Genomic DNA, 27,932 nt, shown 5'->3' on the forward strand with positions numbered 1-27,932 from the left:
GCCTTCTGTGGTCTTGTGATACTACTTCTTGAGCAAAATTAGAGAAAACTCAAAAAAGGTGAAAGACCTGCAAAAGGGAGATCTTCCCTCCAGAGAAACTGAGATGGCGGCAGCAGCAGCTCCATCAAGCTTTCCAGTTCCAGGCGAGATGATGAAACCTTGTTTTCAGTAATTCAGTCTGTCATGTGCAAATTCAAGTCTCCTGTTTCTGAAGCAACAAGGTAAATGGCGTGCTCAGTGGGAATTCCCTCTTCTGCATCTCTCTCCCCCAGGAATCTTTCTGGTAGTCAAAATGGTCATCCGCACACTCATAACAGTGACTACTTAATTGTTACCTATAATTGATACCTGGGGAGATACCAGATTGTCAAGCCCAGCCTTGTAAATGCAATTTTTTGTCCCTTACTCTCTTACTCCCTGATCGTACCTCCACATAACCCTGTTTTATTTGAAGCAAATATTAATTAATTGAAGCATTTTTATGAACCCTTGCATAACCTCATACACAATATTTATTGTAATTCAAGACATGCCAGATGATTTCAGTTATCCTGATTTGCAAAGATGGTCCCCTAAGTAACGCAAAGCAGGGAGACAGCCACTGTAACCCAGGGACATTTTAATTAAACAGCAAAGTAATTTGATTCTAACAGAAGATGGTGTGACCTAACATAACTTGATATGCATGCCATATATCAACTTTTAAAGTTATAACCACAAAAACCCCACCCAATTCGGTATGATTTGTGAATATAGAGTTGATCAGAGCACTGGCCATTTACAAAACAGAAGGTAGGCATTAATCTCGTTACACAGCAACATCTCCTAGTCATTTGCTGTTAATCACTGAAAACGTTTACTTTTCAACATGAGCTGTGACACCCGGAAAGGAGGAAAGAGTTTAGTTGGATGACTTTCAGCCTGCAGTGAGAGAAATGGGGGGGGGGTGTGGGGGAAACAACATTAATTTGAACTGAAAGAAAATGTTTTTGCAAGTTTAACTATGACCAAGTAAGATGAAGCTTGGAGCCAAAGGCAGCTGGGAACAACATTTGCTGCAGTCTTGCCGCACAGGGGGATGACTGCCAGGGCAGCTTACAGAGGAACTGCTTCAAGCTCCTTCTCACCTGCGCGCTGCAGTGCACTACAGCGTGTTGTGCTAGCAGTTACGTGTAAGCCCACGCTGTAAAAACGAGCTGATCTCAGTTACAAAACGAAGCATTTCCAGAGGTTCCCTGAGTGGGTTTACAACACAGCACCCGCAATGATGCACTGTTGGATGCCTTAAGCAAGCAATTCCACTGGCAGAAAACACAACTTTAAACTATGGCCTGGAAAACTCACTGTACCGAATCCCTCTGCAGCAGCACTGGGGCTCAGCAAGGAGCGGGTGCAGGGATGCTCCCTTGAAGAGTACCATGGTACATATTCGATCACTGAACATCACACAATACTCCTTGTTGCATGCTAAGTGAGGAGACTGGAGGTATGCCAGTGTTAAATCTCACGCTCCATGCATGCGATGCTCCTACCTCTTACCTAACGCTAGCTCACAAAGCCACAACACACACAGCACAAAAGCTGCACCTGACACAGGAGATCCAAAGAGAAGAAAGCACAGCAGTGAGACCCCAGAGGCAAAGATTTGTCTGGTCTTCATTCTTCCTTATCACATGTGCACAAGACTGCCATTCCTCATTAGATGAAGTCTTGAGCATGTGCAGGCAGAGAAGTTGAGAGATCTGCATTCATATCAGTCATATTTTATTCTCTTTCTATAGCTTTGGCCAAGAATTTCAGCAAGTTGCTCATTTCAGACATCTTGGCCTTTAGGTTCTGGCAATGTGAAATGATTTTAGGGCTAATAAAATCAATTTGGACTGCTGCGATCATTTAATACTAATGAGAAAAACCTAAGCAAGCAAATACTCCACACATCAAGCAAAGATAGCTGAAGCTGACTGACAGTGTCATTGCAAAAAACTATGGACATGCTAAAGAAAATAACATAAGATGCTATTGCAGAAAATGAGGCCTTAAAATGAGGACATAAAAGAAGGGAGTCAAGCCTTCCCCACAGAGCCCTGAAAGTGACAACAAACGAAGAACAGACCAGCTATTTAGAGAAACTTGAAATCACTATGTCATGACAGCAGGGTTAAACTAGATGATCTTCAAAGGTCCCTTCCAACTCAAATCATTCTGTGCTTCTATGATTTAGTTCTTGCAACAAAGCCATTGCATGGTATAACACAGTACAAGATAAGCATGTGTGTATTGGCTTCTGAGAACTGTTTCAATTGTTTAAAAGCCATCATTTAAAAGCGCAAATATCTTTCTTCCAAAAAAAATTTAAAAAGCAAAATGGATTTTGGTAAAGAGACAGCATACTGACACATCTCTAAAGACTGTTTCTCACAAGACAACTGACAAGTCTTTAACTTGGCTTTTCAGCATAATTGAGTCTACAGCAAAACACCACTGAAATAAGTCCTTTGAATCTGAGGAATTCTATTTCATAGGAGAAAGCAGCTTTTGCCACTTCCTTTGACATAACTGTCCAATTTCTGTATCGTTTATCATTTTGTTATTTTTAATCTGACTAGTATCATGGTCAGCCCAACATATTTGCCATATATATATATATATATGTGAAAGACCCTCCTGAAAAGCCTTAAGTTAAATATCTTTCCAATAAAAAAATACCTCAGTGTCAGTTTAATGCTATGCAAACATCTCAATTTTTATTGCATATGATCTGTAGCCCTTACTCAGCACATTGTTCAATGTCAGTACATGATGCAGGAATCCAGTATCAGCATGATGTAGACAAATTAACCGCTACGAAAGGAATGTAATCCACTTTTGCAGCTAACCATAAAGACCATCAATTGAGCAAGGCAAAGAATAGACTTTAAATTTAAAGTTTAAATTTAAATTTAGCAGTTTCATTTGTGTTGTGTTTTGGTAACTACAATAAATTTTCTTAAGATCTGCAAATAAGAAGATAAATGTTCTATTCATGACTGACTCCACAGTAACCAATTAATTTATACAATAACTTTTTTCTACAATAAAGAGTAATTATTTAAGCATCTCATTCCTTCTGTTCCAGATCTGTTTGTCAAGGACTATAAAACTCAAGAGGATGCAGAATTTAATTCTACATGGCAGAACTGTGTACCTACCTACCTCTACTACCCTGTTAATGCTGATGACCCACTTTTCAAGCAAATGAGGCACAGATAATCACATTGTACCTCTCCTGCCACCTTCCAAAAAACATTTGAACCTATGGGCCAATTTGAACGAAGCATGCCAGGCAGAAGAAGCAAAGGCTCTTAGATAACACTCAAGTTACAGCATCTCTGGAAATCTCTTCTTGGAAAGCAACCCTGCAAAACTAGAGAAGTAAAAAGCAAAAAAAATGAAGCATTATATCTTAGATCTTGTTTATCAATTAAAGTCAAAATTAATATGGTCACAGTGCTCAACTAACTGGCTCAGGCTAGGAGTCCTAACACATATTGCCTGCAGTGGCAATATAAAATTCTTCAACAGCCAGGGTTCTTTCCTCACCGAGCAGTAGAGTTACATCAGGAAACTATCACAGATCACTAGTCATTATTTCCAAACATAGAGTCTGTTATTAGGCAGCCTGATATTTCCATTGCAAAAGTGTGCTACATATTGCCCAATCAGTAACATTAATTCCAGCCAAATTTTTTCAAACCGACTGACAACTAATTTAACATCAGTTTCATATTTAAAGTAGTCACAATGTATTGTTGGCAGGAAGTCTTTAAAAGATTTTAATCTGAAGGCACACATACCCTGATTATATCACCGCAGTTTCTTTAAGATGTGTAAAACATGTTACTACTTTTATATGCATGAGGTGAAATCTGACTATAGCTGCCATACAACACATAAAACGGGTGCAAATCGATATCAGATAACCACGGCTCCAGTTTGGAACTGGTGTTGCATTTATGCCTGTATCGAATAGTTGATACTTTTTCCACATGCATTGAATAAGCAATCCAGGAAAAAAACTCACACAGTAGTTACACCCAGCTGACAAATGGAGGAAAAAAGACAAACGAAGTACATCCTTATTTTTGTCAGGTTTGAATACAAACATAAGTGAATCTCAGAAAGTCAGCAAAAACTGCCAAGCTGGATTTTCCTACCTTAGACCAGAGGAGGGAACATTACTTGCACTTACGTCTGTCCCTCTTAGAGGTTACATCGCTCTTGCTTAATGAGGTGTGCAAACACAGTAACTCTGTGCATAGCACTTTGACAATAAAGGTTGCTCATTACATGCCTGTTTTTTATCTTGAGAATTATTTATGAGACAGACATTTGAGGCACACAGTACTGCTGAGAACTACTTGGGCATTTGCAGGCAACCTCACAGGATGTAACTCAGGACTAAGAGCTTCTATTTCACCCAAGGCTTCCCAACGTGCTCCACTAAACTTTAAACCTACAGCAAGAAGCCAAAGCTCGCAGCACATGCCACAGTGAACAGATTTCTGTGACTACTACGCAAGAGCAACCAGGCACATCTTTGGCGTGGGAGCCACTACAGAAGCAGAAGCTATTGCACAGGGCAGGCAGGGCAGTGCAGAGCTAGCTGAGTCATCCTGCCCTCACTCTAGCACCTGTCTGGCTCAGGAAAGACTTCAACCTCACACAGCGTTCCCCCCGTCATGCCTGGGGTTAAACGACAGCAAAAGGCCAGCACACACACAGAGCTAGCCTGCAGCTAGAGTATCCGGGCAGTGGGTTTCAGCGGCTCTCTCTTCATTGGCCTGTTTGGTGTTCAAGTGTTGCAACTCTTTCCACTTCAGCTTCCCCTGTACCTCTTCTGTTATCCCTCCCCCATGCTTTTTCTCACTCCCTGTTACTAACCTTTCTCCTTGCTATGTCCATGCCAAAAATGACAGAGCAAAGATGACATTGCTGTCACATTTTTCCTTTTTTCATCAGGTCTCCCTTGTTGAAAGCTCTGCTACTAAGATCGCCACAGCAGGTTCAACCTACTAAACTGCGGTTGTGCAACAAGAGATGCCCCCAGTACTGCCAGACTGCGGATGACTTGCTCGGAAACACTCACCTGTGGGTTCCTGTGAGCACATCTCCAACTCCGATCTAAAGATTATGAACTTGCATAACCAATTCAGCATTTCTTTTCATGGTTTCAACAATCATATTTATTCCTTGGTTTAAAAAGTTTTGGTTCAACAGTTTTATAAACAGACTTCACAAAATGTGCAATATTTATAAACATAGTTCTTAGTCGCAGTGGTAGTAAGAATCTTTACTTTCATCATAAAGTTCACTTCAGTTATGCAACATAAGGTTGGTTTTGTTCCCCCTCTTCTCCCTCCCACGATTGGCACTTCATTGTAAATTGGAGAAACTTTAAAAAGACAAAAAGTTAATCTAAGCATGATGTTATAAGCACCTTGCCACAGTATTACATTATAATAAGGCAAATTTTTGTTTTGTAAAGTCTGATTGTGCAACTTGGAGACCTATAAAAGGTGACAGAAATGCCAGCCTTCTCCGATAAGGAACAGGCCTTCATTTTTGCTTAAAAGTTTTCACCCCTCCACAACATCCCCCTTAAAAAAAAAAAAAAAAAAAATACAGCTGATAATACAGCAGAATATACCCCTTACAGGGTAAAAGGAAATTACAGTAGACAAAGGCTGAAAACACAGTGTATAGTAGACAAAATAAGACTGTTCTTAAAAATAAAATAAAAAAGAAATAAAAGAAAAAAGGAACTGAACAACAAGGAACAATGGAATTTTTCTAGTGGAAGAGGATTTTTGGGCTTCATAAATAAGTGGAAAATTACTAAAATACTTTGCTATATAATAAAAAAACGCGCAAAGTGTTTTCCAGTTGTCACCTAAGCGCTAGATGCAACTTTGTAGGAGTAAGTATTTGGAGGCAGCTTTGAGCTCTGATTGGCACAGGCATTCCAGCAGGGTAACGCTGCCAACAGCAGAAGAAATCCTCCCAGTAAGACACAAAAGCCACTGAAATAGAATGCAGTGTCGTACTCCTGCGTCCAGTCATAAAACCAACCTGAGGGTGAAAATAAGAGAGAAGCATGTCAGTGAGGAGTTAAATGTAATGGAGCACTGTAAAGCATCATGGGAAAAACCAAACCAAACCAAAAAATGCCAGATCTAAAATGCAGCTTGACCACTTCGACATGCAATGAGCTGTTCATCACAGCTAAAAAAGCTAGCTTAAGCAAAACAGGCTTGCATTTTTGTTGAAGATTCTGATTTCATCTTTCCACTGTGACTAGGACCAACTAGAAGTACTTGCATGCAAATTAATTCTGTCTGGTCCTGACAAGCTCATGTTCATTTTATAATATCCACCTTGACCTTACCAACAATTGGTGGTCCGAGGCTATTTCCAAGTCCAGCAAAGAACATCAATATCCCATACGCGTGAGTCAGTTTCTCAATTCCCACAGTCTTTGTTGTTACATACGGAAATATCGACCAGTTCCCGGTGAGAAAACCCAAAATCCCAGAAAGCATCGCTAATGTAAGGTAACTTTTGGCAAACGGAATTGCAAACAAGGCCACTCCTGTCATTAGTAAGGTAGTTACGTATAGATATAAAGTGTTAACCCACTTAAAATCTGCCAGTATTCCTAAAGTAAGTTTGCCAACAGCAGTCATAATGCCTATAATGGAAATAAGGGGCACATGATAGTCGTCTTCATTAATGTTTGCACTTCTTGCTACATCTTCCATGAGCAGAGAAGGAGGAAATCCACCAATATCAAAGAGCAAGATGGCAACAAAGAGAGCTGAAAATACTTTGTTCTTAAAAAGAACCATGGTTTCCTCCCAGTAGTTCAAATAGAGCTGCCACTTCCTTTTGGCGAGTTGCTTGCAGAAGTTTGTCTGTTCTACAACTTTCTTTTTATAACTGTCTTTCTCATTTACATTTATTGAGCTTAATACATTCTTATTTAAAATGCTATCCTGTTTGTAATCAGGCATATTGTTCGCACATTTTTCGTCAATGTAGCCCTTTTCAAGGATGCTTATATTTTCTTCAACAGTCTTTTCTTTTTCATGGTAAACAAAATATTGATCCGGGACTTTGTCTACACATGTTTTTTCTGGTGGAGGGGAATCAGGTGACTCCAATGGCCTCATCAGGCTGCCACAAGCTAATATATTTAGAGACAGTGCGCCAACTATTAGCAGACAACCATCCAGTCCATATAGATCAATAAGCTCTCTTTGCAATGCTGCATATATAAAGAGTCCAACACTTGAGCCTATAAAAGGAAAACAAGATCAGTTTAAACTGAAGAACTGAGAACATTCTTCAACACTAACAAACTTCTAAATTTCAGCAGCTACAAATATACTGTCACAGGAATGGTAAGTCATTTGTGCTCCTCTCTCCCCAGTCTAATGAACTGGTAAGTTATCAGCCCTCTTGAAGTTACAGTTCCTTTACTGAGTATGCACAAAATAAAAAGGCTTTCAAAAATATCCAAACAATTTATGATGATTAATGCTAGCAGACACTTTAGAAACAAGTAGGATCAATACTGTATCTGATGACATATGATATTACATCATCCTTCAGCCATGCACCCACATACATGTATCCCTTCAGGTAGCATTTAGAGTTAGCACAGTTAGAATTTCACACCCCAGCGTTTTCCCCTTTCTCCTCCTTGCTGCCACCTTCCTCCTCTAAGGCAGGAACAGAACAGGGGTTCACCAAGAGCCCTCCTAGAAACAGCCCTTGACTGCTTGGTGTTTAAGGAGGGGGGCTTACATGGTGTGAGTTTACTCCAAAGGCATTTCTGAAGCTCTGCAGGGCCAAACACGCCTTTGAGAAATTTGGCTATTCAGAAGAAAACACTGAAGACTAAACGATTACTGTGATCACAAGCATTTTATGCAATCACCCCGATTTAAAGAAAAACTTTTCTGTTGAAGTGAGCATAGATCCATTGTAATCAATGGATGTCCACTCACAAATACAGAGCATTGTTTTTTTCAAGTCAATTTAAAGATCAACTTCAAATTATAATGATTTGCTGAAGACTGTCTCTAGGTCCTATTAAAGTCATTTATATATTTCAGTGCTAAACACAGGAAAAAATAATTATAAAATTCAGACTTGTTTTGTCTTCCAGGTACTAAAATTAACCAGGGCTCAATAAGATCAGGCCTTAAGGCAAACTACCTGGAATCCCAACAAACGCCACTCAAAATGATTCCAAGGAACGTTTCTGCAGAAGTTCCCTTTTAATCCACTAGTGTGGATCTGGCGTCAGTATCTCACAACACTGAATGTACTAACCAGGCCTCTCTTCAATAAAAGCTACTTGAGAATTTTCCTTTTATTATCAGAGGTTCGTTTTTCTAGAATCCCTTTAACATTCATGGACAAAATTTGGGATCAGTTTTTGGAAGATTTCAGAATTTAGTCTCCTTTTAGATTAGAAATGAAAAAATATTAAAAATGTAAGCCCAAACTTCAACTACTCCTTTAAAGATAGAGCTAACTGGATGTTATGGTGATCCAGCATTTATATCCTGCACATCCAACCTTTTTCTCACCTCTGATCTTGTGTAAGAAAAAGGCAGGAGAAGAGAGCTCTATGGAAAGTTTCCACTTTTATTACCCATGGCATACAGCCCAAGCTACTCATGAGTCTGCTTTCATTTTAGTGAATAGCCTTTTCTTATCTATATGGATAACCTATACCATACACCTGCAAGTGCAGTTACTATTTTATCTGAAACCTGATTTTATCTGTTCATTACTACTGATGTTTTGACTTAAGAAATACTTCAGGAAGTAACTGAGAAAAATATGATCTCCTGGTTTTTATTACCAGGGTACTGATAGCCATATCAGAGTCAAGAATTTAGAGAGAATGACAATTAAAAGTCATACCTGTCGAAATCAGACCAAGCGCAAGGCCTCTGCGTTTGTCAAAATAGTGGCAAGTGATGGTAACTGTTGCAGTATACAAAAGGCCACATCCAAGCCCTTGAGAAAAGGAGTTAGAAATAAAGCATGCAACGCACTCTGGGAAACAAATGTCCCTATTTATTCCCCAGATAATACAGCAGCATACCCTGGGCACAGAGGTACCTTTCAACTCTGGCTCAGCACCAGCCGCACCAGCGTCATACTGGCAGGGCCTTTAGGCTGCCTGCACTGTCCCACCTCCCTCTTCCCTGACCATCCCTGGCTGCAGGACCTTGTGTGGAGCAGGCTGGGTTTCAGGAGTTCACCAGCTCAGGCTACGTGCTACGTGGATGGGTTATGTGGCTTTCAGTCCAGGGGCTGGCCCCAGAAAACAGCAGAGCTGCATCCACGTGGCACTGTGAGCGAGCCAGCACGCTGCTGGGTCCCTGCTGGCCAGCAAGGTGCCCGGGTCCCTGACACAGGGGATTTGATAAGCCACCCACAGCAGCCCTCTGTGGCACAGAGGGGCAGGTCACCACCTGCCAGCAGAACAGGACTTTCATGCCTTTAGCACAGCGGTTTAGGTGCAATCCAGTTATGTGGAGAACAAGAATGCTCCCTAATGATCCCTAATTTATCAAATTAGAATGAGTACACGACAAAATTCCTGAAGAGATGTCATTCCTTTAAGACTGGCACTTCATGCCTGCAGGAAACCTGCTTGGTTCCACCCCTTAGGTAAAAACCTCAGCTTTTCCATCTCTAACAATCACATCAGCAGAGGACAAACTCTTTTCAAACCCTGATGAACATACACATTGCCTTTATCTTTCACTACATTGTAACAGTCTGCCTGCGTGACACCCCTCTACCCCAAAGTAAAGTATTCCATGATAAATCAAGTCTCAGACTACCGCTGCCTCTGTGAATCAGTTTCCCATTTCAGATTCATAAACCAAGACCCAAAATAAGAAAGATTAAGTCTCTATATGAAAGGGACGTTTTTCTTACCAACAACAATCCCGTATGAAATATATAGAAAGTATATGTTAGGTGCGAAACTGCTCATCATGAGGCCTCCGGCCACCATAAAGCCACTGAAAATTGCTACTGGTCTTGCTCCAAAAGATGATACACATATACTGCAGACAGGACCTAGAGGAAAAACAGAAAAAACATTCCTAGTAAATACCAGCAACCAGTAAGGACTTCTAAAAAATCTCAGTCTGTGGAAATGGTTATTGTGATAATTATTTAAATATATAATTATATTAAACAACAATTCAGAATACTCATTTTTACAGGATTCTTTAAAACAGTCAGCTATAAAAACGTACAAGATCAGGCTTGTAAGCTTTTTGCTCAAGGATAAACTGACATCAGGATCATGAAATAGTACCAAGGCTGGGAGGGAGACAGCAAGCAAAAGATCCTTTAAACACAAGATAATACATATATATTAGACTGTAACACTGTCACTGCACACCTGAGGACTTGTACAAAGGTTCTAAAAAGAATCTTCCTCTTTAGGTACCAAAAAAAGTTAGGCCATCAGCCAGGCTTTAAGTAAGTGGGTATTTTTTGACAGAGCACAAAAACTGTGTTTCAGAAAAGACAGTATCTGTATTCATCTTAATATAAGATGAGATTTATAAAACTAAAATGGAAAATAGTAACCATAATCATGGTAAGAATGCCACCTGGTGCTTAGATAGAGGAAATATCTGTGGATATACCAGATAAAGACAAACAGTATTCTTCCCTGATTTTCTAGGGAATTAAATACCTGCTAGTTAGTATTCTACCAAATAACTGTTTTTACTGTCTATCTTGTTTTCCACTGTAAAACTATAGAAACTCAAAGGCATTTATTGTGAAGGTCCAGAGCAATGTTCATGAAGTTTGGAAGAGGTTTCTCCCTCTCTTTATCCCCTCCACAATATTTCTTGGTTGGCTAGCTTTTCAAAACAAGAACAAAGTGCAGGCAGCATCGTACTCTGCCTCCACTCAGCCCGTTCTCCTCTCACAGAAGTTGTAGAAGCAGCACTTTATTTTCAGTTGTCTGACCTGAAATACATTTTGTAGTCTGAAGTAGCATGCAAGCTTGGTGCCCTGCATAAATAAGCAACCAGCAAGGGACTTGGCTTGCAAAAGGCAGTCTCTCATCTGAAACCCCGCAGTTCCAAACATTCATATATTGGCCCCAAGATCCTCAAGTTGGCATTTCTGAGATTAGAACTTGGATACACAGATGAATGACATTATTTAAAAACCAACAAATAACACAAACTCTCACCACCTTTGTATCTCATTCGCAGCGATACAAAGACACTCCATGGTTGATACAATCTGCAAAACCAGTAACTTTGGAGTCTGTTGTTTGTTAAGGTCGGTCCTCCCTGACTCACCCATAACTGAGATTCCCAGCAGATGGGAGGTGAGCCCAGAGAGGCGATATGAGGTGAACAACAGTTGGAGCTGAGGACGGTGCTTGCCTAGGTTTGCAGACAGGAGCTAGCAGCTGGGAATGTAGGCAAGGTTTTCGTGTAGTTACCGGCCATGGGACAAGCAGTTCTGGCAGGCAGGAGCACATATTCGTTAGCAGGTGAAACAATCCTCAAAGGCAAGGCAGGTCAGAACTTTTCCCTACGTAAGACCTATCTGCCTAGGGAACATAAAGCGGAGTCTGAATTGGGGCTTATCCAGGCAAAAAGCCAGAGTTAAAGAAGGATTGAGACAAAACTTCTGGGCAAATGGGGTTTATTTGGATTTTGGAAATGATGAAAAAGGAAGATGTAAGCGCTCGCTGCTTCTCAAGAGTCAGCACGCTGTGGGAATGAAAGCCAGCCAGAATAACTTGGGCAGAGCAACTTGCCGAGAACAAAAGCTGAGAGTGTTAGATTGTTGCTGATTCTTAGAATTAATTACTAGAACTGGCAAATTAAGATTGGTATGTTTCCTAAACCCATGGGATTTAAAAATAAACAAAGGATTTAATCTGTATTACATAAAAAAATTCTTCTACACTAAAAGAACATTAGGTAGTGATAACATAATTCAATTAAGCAGAGGAATCTGCACTCTTTTTATTCTTTATTTCTCACCCACTGCTTTGCTAAAACAAACAGTATTTACCTTCCACCTGCTCTCTGTATTTGGACACAGCTACTTTCAGAAGGTCTCTGTCCAGCCCGGGGTGGCAGTACTGGACCAGACTGCACTAGAGGATCTAGGGTGAAGCTGGACCCTGTGACCCCAAGCCAGAACAAGGGAGAGACACAGCTGAAAAACACGTCTTCGTAATCTAACAAGGACACTCTCCTCTGGAACATTATCAAAAGCATCTCTGACAGAGTCCAAGGAGATGCTCTTCCAGCTACAAAACAAACAATACAAAAAAATCCCGAAGGAGAATGGAAAGTACAAAGAGATCTTTTTGCTCCGACATGGAAAACAACCTGCACAAAACTGAAGAACCTGCTCCAATAAGCTCAGTATTAATGTGTCATCTCGCACAGCAAGAGATCTGGCAGCTCAGCAATGACCCTGGTTATAAGAAGGAACGCCAGTGTAAGTATTAAAATAGTTATTATAGGTCTCCAGGATGAGAAGAAAAACAGCTCCGTCTTCCCCTACACACTGTCCCCTACTTTCACACTTCCCTCATCATACTGCTAGAAAATGAAAGTCACAAAAGAAAACCTCCATGACAGCCAGCATCTTTGTTCTTTTCCCTGCCTCCCTGCATTCCTTCTCTTTCTGTGTTTCCCAAAGAGCTGGCGCTTTTTTTTTTTTTTTCCACCAGGCACAGTACCTTTGGTTATTACCATGGTATTTGCACAGGAGTTCACTGTACAAAACCATGTTATTCTCTACAAGTAATTCAAGCACAATGGGTTCAAGGCAGTTAATTCTGGTCAAACAGCCAACTTTCCCAGAGTGGGACTGAGACTTGCTCTTGGAACTCCCGCCCTGTGGATTTTGTTTAAAGTGGACATTCTGAGGAATGTAAGAGTCTATGTAGAGCTGCATAAGAAACAGCTCTTCAGACAACATAAGGGTTTTCATTTAGTTGACTGTCTTTCAGAAAGATCCTTCCACTGATAATGTATTTCTCACTGTAACGTAAACAACAAAATCCCAGTGACAATCCTCAATAGGAAACATGGAAGATGGCTTTTAAGCCAGTATTTTCTTCAGTTTGCTGAGCAACTCCAGGACTTATCACTGGTATTAGAATAATACTTGAAGATATTGATAAATATTTACCTCTTTTACAAATAAAATCCCTGGCGCTTTTTTTCTTCCAAATGATGTATCTTAAAACTAGACCAAACTTTATCAACAAAAGATACCAGCCCAGTTTATAAGAATGACAGCTACCTCTAGGAAGAAAACTGTATTGTTCTGAAAGACTTAGAAGCCAGCACAGGCACAGCCGCTGCTCTTCCGTATGCAACCTGTCAAGGCTCAGCAGCCAGCAATACAATTATCAGGCTCTGCAGGGGAGGAGTCAAGAAGATCCCTAGACAAAATGGGAAGAAATAGCTGAAAGAAGATGGGCTCTCTCAGTAGATCTTCATGCAAAGAGACCAAAGGGGAAGAACTCCTAGGAGGAATCATTTGTACATTGATGTTTTTATTAAGATTTTTTTTTTTTCAAATAAAAGGCTTCACCCTCAGTGAGACTGGATGTGACAGTGAGTCCTTCCTGAGATGTGAAAACAAGCCATCTGCTGCTCACACAGGAACTGTCTAACTACCGTGATCTTCTGACCTCCTGACAAGTACAAAGTTGTTTTGTTTAACAGACATCAAGAACTAGCGCTCTCTTCCTCAATCTTCTCACATGATGAGAAAAATTCTGCAAACTAACACTCCTTTTCTCCACTCGCCCACCTCAAGGGTCCTCCCTCCTTCACTTCATACACACAAGACCTTTGCTAAACAAACAATACTGGACAACTGAGTTCTTTTTCTTATCGCCTGCATTAATCTGATCCACCCTACTTGTTGGTATCTGTCTGAGCCTGTTGAAACTGCAGAGGAGAAGCAATGCTCATGGACTGTACATAAAATCCACTGGACAGAACACATGAATACTTTTGCATATTAAATGCATTGCTAAAACCTGATCATAATAAATATAATATTCTTCAAGTGTTTGTACTTTGGATAAGAATATAGATCAGAAAAAGCCTTTTTATACTGGATAGTAACCCACTCCCAACTGATTGAAAAGACTGCTCATTTCTGATAAAGTTATTAAATGAACTGGGCTCCTCTCTGAAGGAATCTTTGGGACATCTTCTCCCCTCCTCACAAACTATGTTCCATAGTTTACAGTGGAGGCTATCTATGTGCAAGGTTTTGTCCAAAAATATGTAGATGTTGTAAAGGTTTTTTTAGAGTTGTAAAAATATTGCTTGAAAACACAAAATGAAGATTTTTAAACATTTAACACTGAATGCCTCAGACCAGGAGAAACGCCCCATTCATTTATCAAGACATGCCTTTCAAGGGACAATCTTCCCTTTGTTCTTTCTCCATTAATAAAGGGAGTGTGAATGGGAGATGTATTGCTGGTGTCTCCTGCTATGCCAAATACCGTGAAGTCAACTCTTACTATAAACAGCTGTGGTGCCAATTACAGGCACCAAGGTCTTTGTTTAGCTTTTAGCAAGTATAATATGGATCAAATTTAATTTCAGGCTCCAAAGAGATGTAAAATTAAGAACACTTGGTGCAGGAGAAACACGCAATCTTCAACAACCTAATAAATATCCTTCTCTGGTCTTTTGTAGTAGGGGAAACATGCTAAGCTCTTTCCATTTCTTCCTTTGCAACAAGCCCTACATCATCCATGGAGCTTTGTGCTGCATCATCTATAGTCTGATTGGCGTTACGAGACCTAATATTGTAGAGGAGGTCTCACCACTGCCCTGTACAGTAACACCGATGCTTTTCTTTCACTGTTTTAGGAACATTTCTTCCAATACACTGTAAGGTCACATCACAGAAAGTTATAACTCAAGTTATCCTTCGAGGAAGAGATCACCCAGGTCCCTGTCCCATTCCCTTTTCCAGCTGATGAGCTGAACAGTCCAGCTCAGGGCTGAACACTGGCCTTAGCAACGCTGTCCGCGCTGCGAGCAAGAGCACAGAAATCGAACACCAGGCTGCTAGGAAATTCATCTCAATAAACAAGGTGCTGTACTGGGTTTCTATGTCTCGAGTCTAAGTTTAGCTCTCACACGAGTCAAAAGTAAACATTGTAGAAAAGACACCAATGCAGCAAATGTGAAAGGACTCACCAGCATCAGCTACTTCAAAAAATGTTTAAGACTACATGTACAGAGGGAAGGGGAGAAGACACGCAGAACCTTCTTCTGTGCCAGCTGGCATACATATAAGGACATTTTCTTCTTTTTGGTGAAATTACAGTACTAATATAGCAAAGTCACTGGACCTACCTTCCGCAGTACAGAAGCTAGCTAATGCAATTTACAGTGCTATCAATGAGAAAAGTCTTCCTTAAGAAAATGGACATGAACTTATTTCCTGTATGTGGCTGCAAATCTACCATAACTGCCATTCTTTTTCCTGTCTGGCATCTACAGCTTCAGAAACGTGATGTTAAGTCAGAGAGGGTTCACAGAAGAGTCTTAGTGGCTCTTAAGAAGAGCCTTAATCAAAAGAGAGGAAGTCTCTTGTATCAATGGCAAAAAGACTGTACCAAGGTATAGCCTTAAAAGAAAATTTAGAAGTAATTTGATTGCAGTCTCTAGGCATAAACCACACTTATTCAGAGACATTTCAAAATATACCACTTAAAGATAACATTATTCATCAGATGAAAACTAAAACTAAGCAACTTGTATCATAAGATTACGTAGTCTTAAGGAGGAAATTAACTACTGAGAAAAGTTGTAAGAGACAGAGAAGGCACTAAACAAACATGTTCTAAATCAAATGAGAATTACAGTATTTTCTACATGCAACATGGCTTGCTTTGAGAGTACCAATACTTGAAAATATCTTTGGATAACTAGATAAGAGAATGGAAATGAAAATAAAGGATAAGGGAAAGAACAACAAATACCAGAAGAGTCAAGTTAGAAACAGTAAAAGGGGACTACCGAAAGGCTTTGGGGTGAAGCTGTCCTGTTACTAGCGTTCACACATGCAACATTGCTGCTGAAATCAGCTTGCTTGGAGAGATCATTAAATTATTAAGTTACAGATAATATCTTTTCACATACATGAAAATATGCTAATTTGGAAAAATTCAATTAGCCCAATCATCTACTTAACATAGGCTACAACACACAATGGTCCCACCTGGCCTTTAATACTGGAACCTGCAATAGCAGAAATAAGAACAGAAGTAAGCTCTCTTTCCCTATATTCATGAAAAGGGCCTGAAATTTTCGTTTAAGCTTGTACCTTGACACAGTTTTGCACTGAAAACACAAATGTTCTTTACACTAGTGACTAGGTCTGAAGAAGGCCTGCTATGAAAAGTACATGAAAAATTGTAACTTGTCAAAAGCATTCTAGTTTTAGGTAGAGGTTATGATACTTACAGTGTCCCTCCAGCAAGATTACTTTAAGTCAAGTTACCATTAAGGTGAGATCCCAGCTTGATAAGACAGTGGGATCTTCCATTTCAGGTAAAGCAGGGAATATATATTTTGTTTTCGGTCAACTCTGATAACATCAATGCAATTAAAAGGCCCTTGCTGTACTTTTCTTTGAAGGCATTCAAAATAGGAATGATTATTAAGCTTCCAAATCCCAAACTGAAAGAATAAAAGTACACTGTCAGACAACGTTCCTCCTAATCTGTCAAAATTTCAAGTAATTTAATCATTCCATACCAAAATCAATTGCAACAGTACCTTTTATTTGTATTATTCAGTCACAGAAGTTTCTATTTGCTATAAAGCACATTACTGACAATTGCTCACAGTGGCAAGACAGAGGGCACTAAGAAATCTGTAAACTAGCATGGTGCTGACATTCAAGAAACAGGGCTCTTGTCAGAGGAGTGAGCCAGAGAATTCCGGTCTCCAGGGAGAGAGTTTTTCTTTGCCCCTTTTCTTGCAATCCCCTTCTGCCTGGTTTTTCTTCAGTAACTATCTTGTTTAGCATTCTCCCCTCACTTCATTCTCTCTCAAGTTTATTTAGATCTTGATCTGTGAATAATATGAGTTAATGCCTATTAAGACAGGAAAATAAAAAAGTGTGATGGAAGAGCAGTCTATGGCCCTTTGCCCACTTACACCCTGGGACTGAATAGTCTCCTTGTGGTTAATGACAGACCTGCCTTTGCCCATTTCTGTTCTGCCTAGTGACATAAAACCCTAACAGAAGTGTGACGCCAGTATTAGGCCAGTTACAGCGTCATACAAAGCAGCGGTCTTTATTCAGGTCTGTATCACTATTTGAACGTCAACTTTCTTTTAAGGAGAGATTTCCTGAGAATCCTGAGCTGCGTTTTGTCCATTAAGCTACATAATTGCTTTTGCCCATAGCAATTTCTCTGCTGACAGGCAATTTTTTCCAGATTCAGCAAAAAAAGGTAATAGTTCCCATGGTGAATCTTTGAAAAGCAGAAGTTAGTGATATTACCCAGTACAATACCCACGCTCAGTATTAAAACAACAACAACAAAATGGATCTATGGACTTTCAAAGTGGTGTTTTGTTTCCCTAAACCCCTGCTGTTACTCTCCAAGTGACAATGTCTTACTAAAGAAAAGCTTCCAGTAAATTTGTTTTATTTAATGCTACTGTTAGGCATAACTTTCCAGGCTTCAAAGAAAGTTTTTTCTCAAACAAACAGTGGAAAAGAACCCTCACCCACCCTAACTGGTGGGTTTACTTCTACAGCTGAAAAATGAGTAACCGGTTTATTAATTGACCTTTTTTTTTCTTAAAGCACTCAAACCATTTCAGACTAACAGTTTGCTCTGATTTTAACAATACTAATGCAAATGTTAGTCCTAAAGCCTCATTAAAAAAAAAAAAATTAAATCCCGTCAACAAAATCACCATTCAGTCTCCCAGACAGAGTTTGGTTTTTCTACTTTATTCAAATACAAAAATTTTGAATTTTCTACGGGTAATATTTTTATTGCTTTTTTACCATTATATTGTTTTGGTTTACGTATAGTGGAACTACAAAAGTAATCTTCTTACCCGTCTTAACCTAAACCAAAAATGCAACACCCTCATTCTATCATTTGCAGCTGTCTTTAATATAATTCAAAAAATCACACACAGATGAAAGCATCTATTAGAAAGAAACCTTTCGATTTAAGACAGATACTGCATTTACACTTACTGGCAAGCAATCCGATTCCATTTGCTAGTGATCCAACCCAAGCAGTCTTGCCTTTCCCTTCTCCAAAAGCATCCAGCCATTCTACATACAAGACTCCCACCGCCAGTGGTGATCCGTAACACAAGAACTGAGTAAAGAAGGAAACGACAACAATCACCCAACCCCAGCCACCATCTGGTGGTTTCCGAAATACCATCTTGTCAGATGAGGGCAGATTTACGGGCAGAACCTGTGTAAACAAAACACAAACAGAACAGAGCATTAGAAATGTGACTGATCCAGGTTTGCTAATACAAGTGAGCTGAAGGGAGAAGTACACATTCAAACAGAGGCTTCTTTCAACCATCCTTCAAAAAATATATGTACCACAGCATACAGGCAATGAAAATTAGTTACCATTTGGTACTTCCACCTCTTCTGCATAACACAGGAACAGTACACAAAGCATTAGTAAGTCATACATACATCAGCACTCTATTACAGAAAGGGGGAACATTTCATTTTCTGAGTGTTAAATATGTTTTGTGAAGACCTCAGGGATTAATATCTGACACAGTTCAACGAGAGAACCACATGGCCGCCAGCTGTTAAGCTCTCAGATATCCTAAGTGAAGTGTATAGGCTTGAAGGACAAGAAAAACTGCAAGATTAAAACAATCCCAATAAATAATTTAGGATTTAAAAATTCACAAGTATAAAATATTAGTTGAAGGTCCAAAAAACCCAAAAATAAAAAATCTCTACTTAGTAGTAATGTCAGCAGAGTGCATTTTAGCAAGGTGTTTGCCACCAGATAGTGTACTCTGGGAGGGGCTGGCCAAGAGGAAGACTGACATTCTGGAAATAGTAACAGCTAAGTACTCTGCTCTGTCAACAAGGTGATGTGTAGAGGAGTGACGCATCCAAAAATCACTTTGTACATATCAGTAAGTGAAGTGAGTTCTAGAACTGTATACAGGTGTTGGCTTGTATGCTGAGTCATGACAGTATTAACCACACACACAAAAATCTCCTATAGCCTGTTACAGTGTCCACTCTCTGAGCAGTTTGTACACATCACCCTTCACCAAACTGGCACTCGCTTCCTGGACTCCATAAGTACCATCTTGCTCCTTTGCATGGCAAGATCCATCACCTATGCATCTATGGCTTTAAATAACCGACTGTCCTCACACCTTCTCAAGACTAGTCTGTGAATGTAGTAACTTATGCCTCTAACATCTAGCAAAGAATTTAGAAGTTTCCAGGCTAAAGTGCTTTGGAGTTTGGATGACTCCAGTGATACTGTGAGCCCCTGTGCACACGACTAACCTGCCCTCCCTCTCTACAGGGAGAAATCTGCTGAAGCGATGATGACGAAACCCATGTTCTACTCCTGGCTCTGTCACTAACCAGCCCTGTAATTCTCAACAATTTTATTTCCTTTACCTTGTAAGATAGAAACAGAGATCATCTTACCCTGTTTTCTTTGTGCAATACTCTCAAGGACTGTCTTCACACTGCAGCTTGCACATTAAGACTGCTGCAGTAACAGTTCTGCTCTGGGAGACCCCCACGAGGCAAAGCAGAAAAATAAACATGTCACACTGCCTTTTTGACTTACAACTCAGAGGAAATGGAAAAAAAATTACTGCTGTATGAAAGCAATGGTGTAAACAAGTAGACAATAACAGAACTTCCATTCAAGCTCCCCCATATTCTTTGCTCGGGCAGTTTTTAAGAATCTGCATGGAAAACTTACAAAAAAGCTACAGTATAAAATTTTGAGGAATAATTACTATAGAGACATGAAAAAGGCCAGTTCCAGTTCACAGACGCACTTAAATTTTACTTTAAGGGTAGATACTTACAGATGATGACAAAAATGTCCTTCAGCTTCCTACAAATGTACCTTCACGTGGTGACTCTACCTGAAGAAAAAGAGCAGCAAAGCAAGTTGTCAGCCAAAGTATCACTGCAACAGTGAACGCAACTCCAAAATACTGGTGTCTTCACATTATATTTCTTCTTTTTAATATCTTTTCAGAGGAATTTCAGAAGTAATCAAGTTATCTCAGCGGAGAAACACTGATCTCCCCTCAATTAATTAACAGCTGACGGCAGCCTTGAGCTCCAAAATAACAGAAACATTGTCGGCTAATGCAAAATAAACTTTCATGTTCTAGGTCCTTGAGGAGTGATTTACAGTTTTAACATACTGACAGTCCTTCAAGACACAGTGTTTCCAGTTACAAACGTTACAAAGTTATGTGTTTCAGTTATAAATGTAAGCTCTGATTTATTTCCTCAAATGCCTAGTAAGTGTCCCTTGCTTACGTCAGATGCAAGGGGGACAGCTGGGATAGACAGAAATCATATCATACTGTAAGGTATCAAAGGATTAAAAAGCTGCTGATAGGTACTCTGCTACAATGATAACCTTTATACAAAAGGGGATCCCTGCATTTCTACACAAAATATTTAAACTATATGTATGCAGTCACCAAAAGAGCTTACATATGCACCTCTCTGTGCATTAAGTAAGTATCACTTGGCTGGTTTTGTCCCTGACAAGTAAAAGTGGTGGAAATAAGTTAACAGCTTCAAGAAAAGACACTTCCACTGAGACAAAGCAAGGAAGTTTTTTTGAAAACCACTATGATAATAGAAATAGACAGTGAATAATCCCAACTCATATTTGTTTAAAAAGCAATCTTTAGACAACTAACACATTTTAGCTGTTATATTGATTTCCACTATACTGATGCCCTAAAATTTGGCACAGAAACAACTCTGAGTTCAGTTCTGCTATTCTTAAACATTTGATGGGGAGGAAGGGAAGGCAGCGCAAGAGAGGAAAGAAGTTTTCATAGTCTTAGGTCATGTAGCCTTTTCTAATAAAGGCTAAAAAAACCCCTCTGGATCAGTTCCTCATCTGCTGCAAGTCTGCACAGTTTTATTGGCTAACCAACTGCTCTCAAGCTATGGCAGCAAAAGAGCTGACCTTCTTCATCCTGACGCCTCCTATTTTGCCCCACAGATCTCTTTTGCATCTTTTTAGCTAAATAACAGGATTTTAGGTAGCAAAAACATCTCTATTTTCTAAACACTTCAAGCCACTTACAGTCTGTAATTGTCAAGCAAAAAGTGAAAATCACTGCCATTTCTCCCCCTCAGAAATCATCCTCAAAGGGAAAACAGATCTACGAAGTCCCAGAGTTTGTTTATAAAAGCCAACATGACCTGGCTGTTCCTTCCCTTTCTTGCAGGTTGCTCCTTCACCTCACACCGCTGTGTCCCTATTACCTAGAATAAGGAGTATTTTCTAACTTCCATGAAGGCATGAAGTCCTCCTGAAGAGAGTACGCAAGCTGAGAGCCTGTTCCCCGGAGTCCTCTGCTACAGTACATGCTTAAAGATGTCCCAGTCAACCAAGCTGCTGCTGGGACCATGGATATAATAAACCTTTTATTGGTACATTATTTAATGCTTCTCTGAAAACGGCAAGTTGTAGTACAAAAACTTAGTAGCACAGACAAGAGCTGACAGTAGGAACTAAACCTTCACAGCTCCTAACACTGCCTGCATGGGCATCAAGTCTGTGCATCGACTTGGGAGGGATCCAAAGTGCCTTTTATTATTTCTACGTGGAAGAAGGACACAGACTGTACAGATACACACAATCATCAAAAATAAAGAAGCAGAAGCTCACACAGAAGAGAGCACTTAATAGTTTTATTTTCTCTTGAAACCCACGTGTAATCCTGGAACCCACATGTAATCCTGGAAAGAGATGAACAACCATGGGCTTAAGATTCAGGTGGGAACAATTTCACAAACCTTACTATTCACAAAACCTAAGGACGTTGTTTCAGGCCCCAGGAAACCTAGTTACATCAAAAATACTGAAATGGAGAAATGAAGCATAAAGAATTAAACAGTAACTTGAAGTTTGGTCAGAAAAAGCTTTTCAGTGAGTTGTACCCACTGTGAATAAGAATCAGGAAGAGAGCTGCTTGATGAAAGCCTTTACCAAAAACAAGAAGAAATCCTAGAGAATGAACTGAACAACAACAGTTTTAATGCGGAGAGAGAGAAGTGTCTGGCTGCAACTATTTTATCTTTTATTTTTTCTTTATGTAGCTTTATCATAATATTGAGCTCTTTTTCTATGAATCTTAAATTTTGGCTTAAAGATGACATAGGAGCACAAAAAAAGAATTGGTCTAAAGAACATGAATATGACCGACACGTTAGCCCTCAGCACAGAAACTTGTATTAATCTGTGGCAAAGGGAGTCTTGAGAAAGACAGTAGCAATATAATTGTTTCCAGTTTGTTATTTGTGCAACTGGAGTCTGGTTAAGTATGCTGCTTTCTGTGAGCAGCATATGGCTGCAAAGAAAGCCAATGTCAGCAGAATCGCTGTGTGATTAACGCTCAGCTATTCCAGTTTTACAAGACACTGGTACAAATTAAGACAGTACCAGCTGGAATGGTAACATCCCTCATTTTAAGTTGAATTCACGTAAATTTCTATTTACTTTTCAACCAACGTTCTTGCAATCGTCATCTGAAGTTTGTGCTACACTTAACTTTCAAGTATCACCTAGAGTATTAGAGCAGCAGCAATACATTACAGTTATTTCTAACATACGCATTATATCCGAACACCTGCATACATACTAACATGAGGGTATAAGCGTTGTACTAAATGCGCTAATAATATGCATCTGTACTTTGATGACATAAGACTTTAACTGATGTTCTAACTACACTAGCTCCTTATGTTTAAATACTTAAGCACTTTCATACTGAATATATATATTTCCCTCTCAGTTCTCAGCATTCAGGCCTACAGATTTCTCTTTCCCTTTTGTAAGTTATGCAAGAGGATCATCAACATAAATAGTTCCTTCCATTTCTGCCTGACGAGGAAAGAAGCATGGAGTTTAAAAACAAAATACCAGTACAAAACTTACCCACAACATAATGCTTTTCCATTGTGCAAAATAAGTTCACATAAAGAAGCATCAACTAGGGCAGCACATAAACCACCCAGCTCTGTACAAATCTGTCAGCTCAGCAGAACCAGTCCTACCTGTTTCCAGAGCCTCACTGCCCCAGAGGGGACGGAACACCCCCCCCCCCCCCACACACACAAGTACAACTGCCTGTCAGACACTAGCACGCATCCATACAGATGCAAGCCAGCGCTTCTACAAGCCACCAGTCAACTTGATTTACCAGTCTGCAAAACGAGAGCGCGAAGCACGCCGCCTTACGCATCACAACCTGCGAGGGCTCCCCTTGTCGTCCGCTCTCTCAACCAGTCCGCACCCCTTGGCCAGGTCCTCTGTGGGGATGGATGGGCTCTTATAGCCCCCGGTTCGCCTCGCCTCTCCCCACGCCCTCGGGGGCCAGCCCACATCCCTGCTCCAGAGGGCTGCGTTACACATTGATGCCTTCCACCCCCAGACCTGTTTCGACAGGAATCGCTCATCCGTGCAGCGACACGCGACAAGAGGCGACTGAAGGTCGCCCTCGCCGGCCCGATGCCAAGCACACGGTGAAACAGGGTCGCATCACGCTGCCCTGCTCCCAGGCAGCCACAGCCGCCAGGACACTGATGGGCACCTGCAACGGGCACGCACCGATGCTGACAGCCGCCGCTGGGTGCCCACAGGCACCCACGAGGGACACCAGGAGGCACCTGCAGCCGATACCAAGGGATCCTCACAGCGAGCACCGAGGGATGGACGTCGATGGGCACTGCAAGGGACCTGGCCTCTCCGGCGGGCACCCAGGGGTGACGGCAGGTCCTGAGCCAGCTCCTTTCCCACAAAAGCCCCTGCAGAGCCCCCACTGGGCGCCTGGCCCGCTCGCCCCCCGCACCGACACCCGGGGCCGGGACAGCCCCGCGAGGCCTCCCGCCGGAGAGCCGGGCCGGGCCGACCCGAGTGGCGGCGGCCCCCGCCGGCCCGGCCCGGCCCGCTCGCTCGCTCCCCTCACCCGCAGCCCGGCGGCGCCCCACGCGGGCAGCCCAGGTCCCCCACGGCCCGGCCGAAGCCCGGAGCCCCCCGAGGCGGCGCCGACCCCGTTACCTGCGCCCCGCGCCAGCAGCGGCGGGCGGCCCGTGGGGCGGGGGGCAGGGGCCGCCGCCGGGGCAGCCCCGCATCCCCGGCGCGGCGGGGCGGGGCGCGGCCGGTGCCGGCACGAACCGGTTGTAACTCGGGCGGGGGGGAGGAGCCGCCGGGGGCCGCCACCGCCTCCGCCCGCAGCCCCCCCGGGGGGGGGGGGCGAGGGGGCTGTCCCGGCCGCCGGCCCTGCCCCCGCCTCTCCGGGCTGGCGTTGGGCGGCCGCTCACCCCTCGGCCTCACCTCCGTCGCGAAGCCCCTGCCGCTCCGCCTCCTGCTCCGCGGGCAGAGACCCCTGCCTCGCCGCCTCCCTCCGCCCCGCTCTCGCCGGGGAGAGGCGGGCACCGGACCCGGCCGAGGGTCGCTCCCAGCCTGCAGCCGGGCGGCGGCAGCGGAGCCGGGGCAGGAGCCGCCCTCGTTCCCCGCGCAGCGGCGGGGCCGCGGCGCTCACCGTGGCGTCCCGCCTCCCCGCCCGCCGGGTGCCCCTGCCCGTCCCCCAGCGCCAGCCCCACCGCCCTCGGTGAGGGCCTGGCTCCGAGGCACGATAAAAGCCCCCGACCACCAGCCCCTGATCCTTTTATTCGCACGCCCACGCTGAAGGCCGGGAGGCAGGAGCAGGACCGCAGCTCCTCCAGGCATACCTCAGCGGCTTTGAACCTGCTCGGGTACCAAAGGCAGCGTAACCGCTGCAGGACGGGGCTGGGCGCTGGCTCCCCGCCAGCATCGTTTCCCGAAGGCCGCAAACTTGCACTGCAAAGAGCGTACATACAGCACTGCTACCTCAGGTAAGAGACAACTCACTTTTGGATCAGCATAGCCGCTGCCTTTAGAGGCAGTCTCGAGAGAGCCGTAACCCAGATCAGTGTGTACGGCACGTACAGCGCTCTTAGACATATGACCAGGTAGCTGTCAACTCAAGTTCAGCTGCCTGCAACTTTCACCCTCCAGACTGCAAAATCTGTTGCAGAAGCTGGTTGAATACTTAGCAAGTACAGGCTCTACCCTTGGCTCTGTGGTTCAGCATGACTGCTCTGCTGCCATCTCTACCCACAAAACCTGCAGGTGGAAATGCAAACATTCCCAGAGTTGAGTGAAATTCTGAGACCCAAAATGTTCCCCCAGAGCTGAAATTCTGAAGCAATATCAGATGTTTTCAGCCTGTGCAGTCCCTACAGGTATGACATAACTCCCTTTTGAGACCTGCAGTCCAGATTTACTCCTCTGTGCAATATTTACAAAGGTTCATGAACTTCAAGTATCTTTTAAAGTGCCTATATCTACCTCACAAAGTGTTCAGGCAAATATTAAAATTAATACTTGCTAGTGGAAGACTGACAGAAGAATGCTAGAAACTCAAGACTCACTTCGAAGATACCCCTGAAGTAAGAAGGCCTCTGCTGGCATATGGTTCAATTTTGGGTATCTCATGTCAGAAAGGACAGCCAACAAAAAAGAAAAAATGAAAAAGAACGGGAACTATCAAGAGCCCTAGAAAAGTGGTCCAGTGAGAAATGAATTAATGGCATTTAACCTAGAGAGAAGATAGAGAGGAAACATAACATCCTTCAAGAACTATAAGAAGTACTGCAAAGAGAAATGAATGAATTGTTCCGCATGCAGCATAGTGGACAACTACAAGAGGGGAGTGGGCTTAAACTCCATCAAGAGATTTTGCTTTAGATATTAGGAAAAGCAAGGCTAGCTTGATACTGGCAGAGATTTCTTTGGGAGAGCATAGCATTTCAGGAACACACGTGCACTGAGTTGCTTAAACAAGAAATGACTGAAGACAGCTGCCCCGATAGTAAACAGCCTCTGTTTACTTTGATCATTTCTTGGGCTCCAGGACACAGGCTGAAATCGAAAGGCTAAGTGAAAGCTTTCCATAGCCACACAAGAGATGGCTGGAGAATGCTAATTCTGAAACAACCACTCAAGACGTGCTGTTTCCTACACTTCAATACAAAACCAATAAATATGATAAAACCTTTTTGCATACACGTGTGTATAAAGCTCCCGGTCCCATTATGGTGCTTGGTGTAAGCATTTTGCTTTTTGAATTCTACAGAAGCTTAAAAACCAATGTTGTGGGCTAAAATTAAGCACAGGACATTTCACTACGAAATTGGTTATGAGCATCTGAAAAAATGGTGAAGAATAATATTCGTGTACTCACAAGGAGTCATTAGACTACTGCACACAAGAATGTTGGAGTTCATAATAGTTTATCTATACAGGAACATTCAGAGGAGTTAAGGCATATCAATTACAGCGTCCACTGAAATACACTGGATCTTTATGCAGAGGAAGCAGTCCTAGTCAGATGCAAACCGACTTTAGATCACAGGCAGCTTTGGACCTGAATGAGAAACCCCACTTGAGAATTAAAATGCACTTTAAATGAATACATATTGATCCTAATTGCTTTGCTTTAACTTCTCTGGATGCCCTCCCAATGACAAGTCCTCCGCTTTTAATTAACTCTGCTTTTCATATGAACATGCCAATCAAGTGCATACCATAATTTTGAGAGGGCAACCTCGCTGGCAAGAGACAGACATGTGAAAACAAGCCACAGAAACAAAAGGCTAGGGAAAGCATCCCTCCTTCCTGTCTCCTTTGTCCTTGATTTCGTAACAAGCAACGCAGTTCCCTCCAACTCTGGGTTTCTGCTCACTCAGCCTACAGTATTCTAGCAACCTCCCTTTGGCTTAGATTTCAAATCACTGATTAATCTTCTCATTTCTTGACTTCAGAAACCCTTCCTACAGGGCTTTCAAAGGCAAGCGAATAATAACGGTGCCACAGTCACACCTTTCATAACCACGCTTTTGTCCTACACATCACCAGACTTCTTGAACCTTCACTTTAAAATAGAAAATGAAGGGAAACATTCAATAATGCCTACAAACCCCTTCCTCTCCCAGCCTCTGGCATTTAAGAATCCAAAAGATAAAGGTACTGAAGTAGCATGGCCAGGGATGAGAGCAGCACCTAGTTAAAAAGTTACCTTATTTTTGGTGAGCCATGGTTGCAGGATGCGCAATTCTAGGTCACTAGCAGCTATATTGGCGCACAGATGATCTAGAAACGTTCTCTACAGACGGTGCAGCAGCAGCAGCTCCTAAGGGTACAGAGAGAAAATTTAGAGGGTATTCAAACGGCCATCCTGGAAGGGGTCCTTTCCAGCACGCAACACAGCTGGTGTGCTGAACACCCCAAAACTGACCAATAAAGAATTATCTGGGTAAAAGAGGGGGGGCAGGGGGATGTTTGGGAGTTTTTTGGGTTTTGGTTGGGGGTTTTTTTTGGTTTTGGTTTTGTTGGGGGGTTGAGGTTTTTTGGTGTTTGAGGTTGTTTTTTTTTTTTTCAAACAGAAGGTACATAATCTGCAATGGAGGAAAATCTCAAAATATAAACCAATTCTAAATATTTGATCAACTACTGTCCTGTAACCTGTGGTCCAGATTAAGAA

The 27,932-nt window shown here is 42.1% G+C and overlaps 1 protein-coding gene across 6 annotated transcripts; it reads right to left on the minus strand.

Moving 5' to 3' along the window:
* Positions 1-5,194: 5,194 nt before the first annotated feature.
* Positions 5,195-27,576, minus strand: SLC16A9 (solute carrier family 16 member 9). 6 transcript variants are annotated; one of them, XM_075758801.1, is made up of 7 exons: positions 27,468-27,576; positions 20,193-20,252; positions 18,343-18,571; positions 10,006-10,149; positions 8,977-9,072; positions 6,425-7,333; positions 5,195-6,108 (listed from the first exon to the last, which is right to left on the minus strand). In XM_075758801.1, the coding sequence occupies exons 3-7, from the start codon at positions 18,536-18,538 to the stop codon at positions 5,930-5,932; spliced, it is 1,524 nt and encodes a 507-aa protein (XP_075614916.1). In that variant the 5' UTR covers positions 18,539-18,571; positions 20,193-20,252; positions 27,468-27,576; the 3' UTR covers positions 5,195-5,929. The 6 variants fall into 6 exon arrangements, with proteins under 6 accessions (XP_075614916.1, XP_075614915.1, XP_075614913.1 ...); XM_075758800.1 differs by lacking the exon at positions 27,468-27,576 and adding an exon at positions 24,425-24,486; XM_075758798.1 differs by lacking the exon at positions 27,468-27,576 and adding an exon at positions 23,616-23,947.
* Between the last annotated feature and the right edge of the window lie 356 nt (positions 27,577-27,932).

The sequence above is a fragment of the Balearica regulorum genome, chromosome 7 (assembly GCF_011004875.1).
Source record: "Balearica regulorum gibbericeps isolate bBalReg1 chromosome 7, bBalReg1.pri, whole genome shotgun sequence".
NCBI classification, from domain to species: domain Eukaryota; kingdom Metazoa; phylum Chordata; class Aves; order Gruiformes; family Gruidae; genus Balearica; species Balearica regulorum.